General features: G+C 38.8%; 1 protein-coding gene across 2 annotated transcripts in view; it reads right to left on the bottom strand.

Annotated features, from left to right (window-relative positions):
* Positions 1 to 544: 544 nt before the first annotated feature.
* slc7a9 (solute carrier family 7 member 9) overlaps positions 545 to 11,482 on the bottom strand; it is a 34,786-nt gene continuing 23,848 nt past the window's right edge. For both annotated transcript variants that reach the window (XM_080885871.1, XM_080885870.1), the window contains exons 7-13: positions 6,476 to 6,520; positions 6,255 to 6,378; positions 5,488 to 5,591; positions 5,143 to 5,239; positions 4,746 to 4,895; positions 4,147 to 4,321; positions 545 to 4,005 (exon numbers count right to left, since the gene is read on the bottom strand). In XM_080885871.1, coding sequence (XP_080741997.1) covers positions 3,944 to 4,005; positions 4,147 to 4,321; positions 4,746 to 4,895; positions 5,143 to 5,239; positions 5,488 to 5,591; positions 6,255 to 6,378; positions 6,476 to 6,520 — 757 coding nt within the window. In that variant the 3' untranslated portion in view covers positions 545 to 3,943. The remainder of the gene's footprint in view (positions 4,006 to 4,146; positions 4,322 to 4,745; positions 4,896 to 5,142; positions 5,240 to 5,487; positions 5,592 to 6,254; positions 6,379 to 6,475; positions 6,521 to 11,482) is intronic.

The raw sequence follows: 11,482 nt of genomic DNA, 5'->3' as shown, positions 1-11,482 counted from the left end.
GGTGGGAATCACCATGCATCCCACGATACGATATCACAATATTTACAATATTTAACGCATGATACGATATTATTGCAATTTTTTAAAATATTTTGCGATATTCAGATTCTATACATAAAAGTAAACTTTATCAATATTCATTTTATCTAATATCAAAGTGTCACACTCAGTCTTTCTCTCATTTCAGTCAGTTTTATTGTTGACAAACTTGAACGGTTTGTATTACAGTCTAGTCCAACTTAACTGAATGCAACCATCTGGTACAATTATAGCTATTCTGAACTATGCAATTTATGAAAACTATGCAGCACATTCAGCAACTGAAGAATTTGAAAGTAAATTAAAACAAAATATAATTTTACATTAAATAAAAAAGTTTTAAACTTAATTAAAATAAAACATGTCTTAAATTAAAATAAGTAAACTGTCATGTTTATTGCTGCCAAAAAAAAAAAGTGAAACACATTTGGACAGTGAAGGAATGTCAGGATTCTTGCTCAGAAAAAGGATCAACATGCACTGAAGTCAGAGCATGTTCCAGTCCACAAAAACCTTTTTGTAACAAAATATCGATTTCTGCTGTCCCTGTATCGATACATTATTAGCAAACAAAATATCACGACACTACACAGTATCGATTTTTTCCCCCACCCCTATCACATACTATGTAATACATGATTATAAAGAAATGCACATTTAAAAAACATGTTTTAACTTACTTAACTTACTTGAAGAAAATAAAAAACTCAATGTTGGACCTTGAATGCAGCTTTTTCAAACCCAGGTGCAGTGTTGTGAACACACAAATTATGTTAAGCTAAGTTCAGCGAAGTAGAGCAGAAATGTCTGATGAAAATTGGAAAAGAAAAAAAAACTGCATTAAACTGAGCAACTCCTCTGGTGGGAGGTTCCCAAATGTGATTGGACAGCTCTACATGAGAAGGGGGATGAGTTAAGGCGAAGTTCTAGCTTCATGAAATCTATTGAGCAGAAGCTTTAAAAAGGGACTGCTTTGAATTACACAGCAGATTTTCTTAACTCATCATATTGTGCAATAGCAAAATTTTAAACATATGCAGCTCCCCAACTTTGTAAAACAGTAACTGAGAGTAAGAATAGAGTGAGAGTCTGACGGCGATACTATAACCATAAAAAAGAAAATCACATGATAAGCTTTCTTTACAGAATGTAGTGGCAGGCCGCCGGGCAGGCAAACAGTTGATGCCACACACTGTGGAACCACCCTTTCGCCTACTTGACGGCGTACAAAGATCCTGAGCGATGAAGCGAAGATTTCCAGTAGTCCAAACGTTTTCAGTGGTATAGGCCTTCAAGTGTCTGTTGGTTGTTAAAGTGTCTTTACAAGGAGAAGGGTTTGTCATGAAGACCTTAGAGTCTCTTCAACTTGCTGCTATAACTTTGCAGCACTCTTCACACACTGAAATTAAAATGGAACTCTAATGGAACCAGCAATTCAAACATAGTCTGCAAGAGCTCACTGTATCTCTCTGACCTGCCTTAGAAACTTTTTAAATGAACTGAAATTGCCAGCCATAAGACGCTACCAGTTACCTGAAATAGAAATGTCAAAATTTGTGACAAACACATCCAATTAAAAGTACTTCTATTAAATGAAAGGCGAGTATATCTTAGAATCACTGTTTGCTATCCATCAACTGTAATTATGAAGAAGACCATATCAGAGCATATTTAAGCAGTTAAAGTAGCAAACAGATGAAAAAGACCATAACGGTTATTTGCTGTAATCACAAACGTTTTATTTTTTTGTGTATTTCATGACCAATAAGATTAATAATTTCCTTAACCATCATGTAAACACAATACAGCCTCATTACAGTATAACTCAGGGGGGGAAAGCATTGTTAAAAATCAATACACAAACATCTACAAATCTTTGATGTTTGGGAACAACAAGAAAAGTTACACATCTGCAAGTCTTCATGTGCTTCTGTCTTTACAACACAATTAAAATGTTTACAATTCCCTTTGCTCAAGTGCTGATTCAAAATCCCAATAGGTTTACATGAAGTGATCTTTGACCAAATAAAAAACATTTTGCAGTGTGGCTAAATAAAACAGTTACTCAATACAGTGATTGCTAAACTCAGCATTGAGCAATCACATCACATCACTATATATATATATATATATATATATATATATATATATATATATATATATATGTGTGATATATGTGTGTGTGTGTGTGTGTGTGTGTGTGTGTGTATTAGGGGTGCAACGATACACAAAATTCACGGTTCGATATTTTTTCGATACAAAAAAATGTTCATGCTTTTTTAATTTGTCATTTATTAAAATTATGAATATATATTTTAACTCAAAGGTACAGTTTTTAAATTTAATGTTGCTGAAACAAAGTAATAAAAAAAATTAATCTATCTGATCGAGAAATCACTCATCTTTGGAAAAGAGAATTTATTACAGAGAAATGGCTCTTTCCAAAATAAAAACTGTACTATACGCTTCTTCTGGGGTATACTCTCAGCAGCATATTAAACATATCAGGTCCCCATAAGGAGAATCATGTGCTAACGGCTGTCTAAATCAGCGGTCCCCAACCTTTTTTGCGCCACGGACTGGTTTATGCCCGACAATATTTTCACGGACCGGCCTTTAAGGTGTCGCGGATAAATACAACAAAATAAAACTAGTACCGGTACCGAAAAAAGAAGATTTATTCATAACACACATGAAAAGACCCAGGAAAACCGAGTTAACGATAAAAACGATAACAAAAAAAAAAACGCTGAAAACCAATAAAAACCCTGAAAACCATACATTTCACACATGAGCCTCAACTCTCGCGGCCCGGTACCAAACGATTCACGGACCGGTACTGGTCCGAGGCCCGGAGGTTGGGCACCGCTGGTCTAAATGACTCAGGTAAAGTTTGTAGCATGCGTGCTTGTTGTTTTTGTCTGCTTCCACTTGTCTTTGCACTAGGATGATGTCGGCGTAAATGTGCAGTCATATTCGTTGTGTTCCCACTAGTGCTGTCAGCGTTAATCCCGTTAAAATGACGTTAACGGCATAACGAGGCAAATCTCCGTTAACGAGTAACCGCGGATTGCTCCGTGCGTCGGGCTGGATGGCGTCAACACGTTATCGAGCTAACTGCGCTAACGCACTAGTTCCCACCAATGTAATTGAGCATTGCATGGCACATCTGACATATTGTTTTACTTTTGTCCATGACGCGCTTACCTTCAGGGTCATACCTCACATGAAAACCAAAACAGTTTCAAACACCAGATCTGAATGAGGGTGGGGGAGGTTCAATTTCAGGTAGCGTTGAGGCAGTAGCCATGTTGCAACGCGCTTAGCTTCTGTCTCACTAGCTTGCGCTGCGCTCAGTGGATCTGCGCTAGACAGTACAGCCTAGGCAGAGAAGTCGAGCGCAGATCCACTGAGCGCTCAACACAGACAGCATCGTCAGAAGAAAAGTTGATAAAATAAATAAAACATTTTGTATTGCTCGATACATATGCGTACCGAACCGAAAGCACTGCATCAAACAGTTCAATAACGATACATGGATTGTTGCACCCCGAATATGTATGTGTATTGTGTGTGTGTACGTGTGTGTGTGTGTATAGTTCACAAGTATATAATTTTTAAAAGTAAAAACAGATGAAAGCGTACCCTTTCATCTGTTTTTAGTTTATATGTCATATACTTCTGGAATATCCTGCAGATACTCCCACTGTATCCTGCAGTCATTCTATATAAACACAATTTCTGAGCCCTGAACCAACAAATTTAAATTATTTCATTTCATCCTACTTTTGCAGAGAAGTGAGCTCTAAAATGTGTCTCTAAGCCTTTAGGCACACTTCCTGTTTCCAAAACTAGACAGAGCATTTTTCATTACCCCGTAGACACCGAAACGCGTTATCCCTTCTCATTCAGTTTTCTCAGGAGGAGCTACATCCATTAGCAGCTGGAGATGCATAGTGATGGGCCCTATCAGGAAACAGAAGTTTGAGGTCAAATCAACACAAGCACTTAAGTAATCATCATTTCATATCAATATTTGATCATATAATTCTACATACTTCTCAACATATATATTTTAAATTTTTACAGTCAAAAATATAAACTTACTCATGATTTTGCACCCCCAGTTCACTTTTCGGTAGACAAATGGGTAGTAAAGGATAAGACCACTGAAGATGAAGATGGTACAGTAAAGGTATTCCAGCTCTGGCTGATCAATGATGGGTGCCAAGACCAGGTAGCAGGACACCAGGACCATGATGCCTGCTAAGACCACCGGTATCTTCAAGGGAACAGAGAAGTACATAGGAAGTATTTGATTTATGTATTTGATTGTCTAATATTTGATGTAACACTTAAAAATAATAACTTTTACTACTACATTTTGAGACAAAAGCTAAATATGGCTGACTAACAAATAAAACAGAAATTACTGTTGACTGCATAGACGAGTCAAAACAGATAGAAATGTTTTCTAAAAAACTGATAAAATTTTCTAAAATCAAGTATATATTTGACCTTCTATTACTGATCATAACTATTCTGTTAACTAGGTATTGTTAAAATAAATAAAATAAATCCTCATCTCAAGGCTTGATTGTGGTCATTTTTTGTATGATGTGGTTTGTCAATCCAAATTAACAAGGCATCAAAATGAATAAAATGATCTTTTGTGCCAAACAGCATAAAAGATAAACTAGGCTCACCTTAACTGGTCTGTCCAGGTCCTTTCTAGTGAAGCGCATGACTATGAGAGCCAGTGCTGCCAGCCCATAGAAAAACCACTGAGCAAAGCTGAAGTAGTTAATGAGGGCGTTGATATCTGCTGGAATAATGTAGAAAATAGCCAAAACACCCTAAAACAGAGAAAAATTAAACAGTGAAATGCCATGTAGTGAAACAACACAGTGTATTGTTTATCTGAGAATCCATGTAAAATTTATAGGACTTGAAATGACACTGGTTTTTGGGCTCATTTAAAACTTTTACAATCTGTAATCAACACACCGTGAAAGGACATATAACGTTTTAAACAATAGATGGCTGATCATCTGAGGCCAAATAGAATGCATACAAAATGAGTCATTAATGCGTAAGACTCACATTGAATATAAGAGCAGGAGCAGGAGTGTAGCGTTTCACATTAATGTAGGATAAGATTTTCACCATGTGTCCTTCTCTGCCAGATGCATAGACCAATCTGTAGAGCAAAAAACATTAGGTTTACATTATTAATTTTTTTCTTTTTGCTATAAATTTGTTGTATTTTTTTATTTGCTTTTTCGTTCCATCCCCTTCAGGATTCTAACTTTCATTTTCAGATGTTGTTTCATTTTTACACATACATAAATATGCACTTCAAACCGCTCTAAAGGTACTGACAGAAATAATCTAGATTATGCCAAACTATCAGCATGACATGCAATATGTAATAGATGTCTCTTTTACCTGCCAGCAGTGAAGCAGCTTCCATTGGCAGAACCAAATGTTGAGAAGACAACAAAGAGAGGAACAATCCAAGATGCTGGGTAAAGGACTCTGTCTCCAAAAGTCTAAAAAAATACAAACTAATGTTTCAGAAAATACAAGGTGTGAAAACAAGGGGCTATTATGCTCATTTACAATTGTCATGTCATTTACAGTAATTCAAGATATGAAGCTTGATTTTGACACTTTAATATCAATATTATATATCACTATGTCTAATTTCCTATCTCCCACCAAAAAAGTAATACAATCTCTTCCTTTTATTACAGACAGTGTTGTAATAAAGCTCCTTGGTTGTTTGCATCCATCCTTTACATTACAGTTGTCTTGACCCTGCAGTCAGCTATTGTTGCAGAAAGCTTGTTTTGTACTCAGAGAAAACTTAGCTGTTTCCATTTTACAAGCGTGTCCATCTCACATTAATGGTGACTTAGGCTGGGCAAGCTGAGAAGTCAGCAGCTTTTTCAGGATCAACACAAAAATAAACCTTCTTTGATTTTGTCTTCACTTTTCTCGAAACCAAACTTTTTTTCTTAAATTCTGAAACACATCATCCTTTCTATCCAGTTACTGTAACTGTCAAATACTTGAAACATCATACCTAAAAACTAATATTACTAGCTAGATAAAAATGATTATCAGATTTGCAGTCACTAAGTAAACATTTGTTAAAGTATAGGTGAGTGAATCCCAGTAGCAAGATGCTTATTGACCAGTGTTATCCTTACCACAGCAACCGCTGGAGACAAAAGCAGTTCAGTTGTGGTCATAACAGTGAAGTAAGCAACATTGACCAAAACATAGCACACAGTAACCAAAGGAATCCCAATAACAATCGCCAGTGGCAAGTCCCTGAAATTAATCAACAAAAGAAAAAGTATTTTAAAAAAAATTCAATGCCTTGTGAGTTATTGCTTAACACTAGAGTCTCTTTAAGGCCTGTTTTTACCTGAATGGGTCTTTTAGCTCTTCTGTGATGAAATTTAGTTGGTTCCTGTAAAAGTAATGAAATAGAAAATATATGATACATATTTCTCAGTAGAGCACTGGACTCAAATGTATATGCACATACTCAGTAACCCAATTAAGTCCAGTTTTTCTGGCCTAATAAACAGAAAAAGAGTTAGCCTCTTCAGCATCTTCGGTAGCAGTAACTTATTCTTTTATGTCTTTCATGTTTTATTTGCCCTTTAAATACAACCTCAGATGAATGACACTAAATCATGTTTTCCATGGAAATTAAAAGGTTTAATACCAACTGGTGCTGCTAATAAACTACACTGCAGTGATCACTGGCAGTTTTGGCAGTTTTCTAGTCTGGATCATTCAGGTGTGTGTTAACACAGAGGCAAGGGGGAACAGTGTTGGAGAGCAACGGAATACATGTGCCGCCGTTACGTATTTAAAATACAAAATATGAGTAACTGTATTCCGTTACAGTTACCGTTTAAAAAGGTGGTATTCAGAATACAGTTACTTTGCTAAAATAAAGGGACTACACGACGGTCTTTCCTGTTTCATATGTTAGGCCAGACCTTCCCAAAGTGTGGGGGCCGCCCCCTAGGGGGGGGCGCAGAGCCATTGCAGGGGGGGCGCGGAATGAAAGAGGGGGGGGGACAAAACGCTTGGACACTGCTAACACGGGGCGCCCACAGAAACGCAAAGCAGGAGATGAAGCAAGCATCGCTGAATATGTTTCCAAACCAACTTCATTCTAAGCCAAAGACTAGAAAATATGGTGAAGCATATCTTCCCTTTGGTTTCACCTGCACAAGTACCAAGGTAGGTCTCCCCTGCAGAATTGGTTTTCCCTGTGTCGGGAGCAGCTGGGCTGTTCAAATCACAGACAAACAGTATCCCACAGTTGTTTATGTTTTTAAACCCATTTTGCACAGAGAGGCATTTTTTGAGAAATGTATTGATAGCAATGTTGAATATTATTACACATGAAAAAAAAAAAACTACACGTAAAATAATCACACCATGACGCTTCTGCCTTTCTAAATGGAGGGACATTAACTGTGTGTGTATATGTAAGCGTGTAAAACCTGAAGATAGACAGATTAACAGTATTTTGTCTCTATCTGCGATTCTGCAATTCATCTCATGTAAACAATAACGTGCGCACAGCGTGACGTGAAAAAGGCACATACCTTTGACGTTGCCTGACGAACTCTGTATTCCTCATCCACACGTAAACGCAAAAAAGGAGTTAAAAAAATCTCCGTTTTCGGTGATTCGAAACGCCGTTTACGTGTGGATGAAACAGCTGCGTTTTCAAAAATACCCGTGTAGGTGTGGACATAGCCTAAAAGAGTTAGGTAGTAATAAAATAAACTACTGTCATTTATTGCAGATCACTTGTATTTGCTTAATTGTTTACTAAATGTTTGAGGTGTGAAATAAACCACAATGGAACAAAATATGGGTGTGTGTGGTTGGAGGATGTGTTTGTGCAAGTGGGTGTGCGTGTGCACGGGCGAAAAGGGGAAGAGGGGGGCGCGAATATTTTTCTTGTAAAACAAGGGGGGCCCAGCAAAAAAAGTTTGGGAACCACTGTGTTAGGCTATGCCCTCTCTATTTTTGGTAATTCCACGCCAGTGGAAACCCAAACAAAACATGCATTAAGAGGCTCTAGTGCCTGAGTTTCAATCTCGAGTCTCATAATGATGTGAAGAAATATTTTTTATGATTCAATATGAAGGCAATAGGCAGAGTGTTACATGCTTAGCCCTAAAGAATGTAGCCTCATGGGCAGTGTAGTCCGTGCTGCAGGGAGAATGGACTGCCATACCCGTTATGTATGGCGTTATTTTTGTGCCACTATTCTGAGCGCACGTAAAAAAATCTTTGAGTGCACGTAAAACAAATTTACAGGTGAAAGTGTCGCATTTTGAGGAGAAATTTATTTTGAGTGAAGAAAAGCTAAATTTGAGTGAACAAAATTCATTGCTGCGTGCAAAAAATGTATTTCAGTGTTTGCTATTATCCACAATAGCAGCCCCTCTTGCCATAGCTGGACTGGCCATCGGGCATACCGGGCATTTTTTTTTTGTAAAGGTATAAACAATAAAAGATGCTGATTAGTGATGGTAAATTTGATTCTTTTTACTGAATCGAGTTTTAATGAGTCACTCACCAAAGTGAATCAGATTTTGAGTCATTTGATTCACTGAGTCAGTCGACCAGAGAGTGCAAAAAATTTACATTTTCACTCAAACTTAATTTGTTTCTCTTTTCATGTAAATCCTACTGCTAAGATGAATGATTCTAAAAGAAAACAACTATTTTATAGAGCAAAAAAGAGCAAAAACATTTTTAAAATTAAGCAATTTCCTATCAAAATTGCTTAATAAACATTTATTTATTTTAATTTAATTTAATTTAATTTTTTATTTTATTATTTTCCTTAAATGTGTTAAATATATATTTTCTCATCTAAATGTCCACTGAGCTGTGAGCCAGGGGGCGGTAATGCGCCTTAACATTGGTTGCCAACCAAGAAGAAGAAGAAGCTGTGAGCCAGGAGGGAGGGGGTGAGTGAGTGAGTGAGTGATTCGTTCGCTCTATGATTCAGCACAGGAAGGGAGGGGGTGAGTAGCTCAAATGTGCTGTTAGCATGTTAGCAGAGCGATGCTACTGTGAACCGAGGAGCTTCTACTCAGGGTTTTTTCTTCCAGTTCAGAGCAGAAATGTTGTTGTTAGGATACTGGATGTTGTGTTTTTCTCCACAATTTTAATTATAAGCTAGATACATTGCTGCTAACAGCAGCAGGGATGAGTCAGTGAGTCAGTTGGGCTTGTGAATCATGATTCATGAGTCAGTAAAGTGATTCTCGAGTATTGAACGATTCGTTCATGATTCGCGCATCACTAATGCTGGTCAATGTGTAAAAACAACTCAGTTGTTTGGTGGTGGCTATGGCGGAGCTTCCACAGAGGCCAGCGGGTGGATGAGGGAAAGGTGAGGCAGGAGGAGAGACCCTAGGCGGCCGCAGGTCCAAGTGTCAGGTGAACTGAACTTCAGGTAAGAAGTTATGACCTGCAGTCTATCTGGGTCAGATATAAACCAAGTTTAGGTGTAGTTTATTTTCGTTGTGCTGACTTTTTACAGTCAGTTACAATAACTGGTACTGCGTACTAGCTAGCATGACGGAGTTTCTATACAGCTGGGTGGGTGCTGTGATGTTACTGATAGTGAACTTTATTTTATTCATAAGGTTAGCTAGTGGAGTTGCCAGCCATCCCATAAAAAACAGAATCGTCTCTTATTCAGAGAAAATATTACGCGTTTCATATTGAGCTGAGAAGGAACAGTTTGTCCCGTACTTCAGCTAAAATGGAAAAAGACACAAAGCTGGAGTTATTCTGTGTCTTTACGCTGTCAGCTGCCTCTTCTTCTCTCATTCTCCCCCCTCCCTCTCCTGTTGCTACTTCAATCATGAAACTGATCAATGATCAGCTGATCGGCTTTTCTCTCTTGTTGGCTTATCGCCCACTTTGCGCCAGAAAGAGGAAACCAGCGGATGTTGCGCTAAACAACAGCAGCACGTTTAAGCTTGATCAGCTGTTGTTAGAATTTATTTAATATTAATTTCTAGTATCAGCTGATGTTTGCTGGAGCCACAGCTGTAAAAGCTGCTGGTCATGATATCGGTTTGGATATGTGGTGAGAGGGAAACATGAAGATGAAACCAGGAGATGTCCTTACTGAATCATCAGAGCTGAACAGGTGATGGAGAAACAGGTTTTACCTTTTAGGCGACATGAATGAGTTGAAGGGAAGCTATGAACTGTTTCTGAGAGACAAATAACACCAGGATCCTTTTCTAAGTAGCTGACAGCTGGTAACTGTGCAGGGGTGGGTCTAGCAAAGTTTTGCCAGGGGGCAGGGTAGGGCAATAACAGGGAAAGGGGGTACAAAGAAATGCTTTTCTGTCACGATCCTGGGTCTTTTGACCCAGCGTTTTGAGTTTTAGTTTATGTTTAAGCCCTTCAGGTTTTCTAAGTTCATTTTTTATCATGCCTAGGTTGTTCTAGTTCTTTGTTATTAGATTCCCCTTGTGTCTTCCACCCCTGTTAAGTCTCCCTTGCCCTTCATGTGTTTCATGTCTGTGTCTTACGTTGTCAAGTTCAGGTTGTCATGTCTGCGTCTTATGTTTCCTATTTTATTTTGAAAGTCCAGTTTTCATGTTATTGTGTTTGAATTTACATTTCCTGTGCATCGTTATGTTCATCCTTGTCAGCTGTTTCCTCATGTGTCTCAACTTCCCCTGATCACCTCATGTGTGTATTTAAGTCCTCTGTTTTCTGTGTTTTGTTGTCAGGTCGTCTGTTTGCATCCCCATAGTGTTTCGTCATAGTTTACTCAGTGTTCATAGTTTGTCATCGCATATTCACTGAGTTTCTTAGTCCTTTAGTTTTCTGAGTGTTCACAGTTTTCTTAGTTTTCATAGCTTCATGCTTTTTCGTGTGCCAACATCCAAATAAAGGATCGTCTTCTGTTCAGCCAGCAACTCCGCCTTTCAGTGTCTGCTTCTGGATCCTGTAAACTAAACTTATCGGCGCACCCCGCCGTGACAGAACGACCTGACCATGTCGGACCCAGCGACACATAGTAGAGACGTAATCCGAGCAGTGGAGTCGTTATGCTGCCAGTGGAGGCAAAGCTCTAGAGAGGAGGAGAGGGAGGAGTTACTTCACTCGTTGCGGGTAAGCGTCAAGGTTTTTCCTTGGTTATGGGAAGCGCTACCCCCTCTGATCTCAGACTACCTCCACACCATCCTCCAACCCCGTCCATGGCAGCATCAGCGGCCCGGTGTGCGGGCTGCATCACCACAGCCCCGTGGCCACGCAGCCTCCCCTCCGCCTGCTGTAAGCATGCGAGTCGGCACGCTGAAGTTCGCCACGGCGCCACACTCTTCTGCGCCGGCGCCACCCCTCAGCTCGCCGGTTT

This window comes from Rhamphochromis sp. 'chilingali' (genome assembly GCF_963969265.1).
Source record: "Rhamphochromis sp. 'chilingali' genome assembly, chromosome: 6".
NCBI classification, from domain to species: Eukaryota; Metazoa; Chordata; class Actinopteri; order Cichliformes; family Cichlidae; genus Rhamphochromis; species Rhamphochromis sp. 'chilingali'.
The sequence above is the reverse complement of the archived record's forward strand: the minus strand, read 5'-3'. Positions and strand labels throughout refer to the sequence as shown.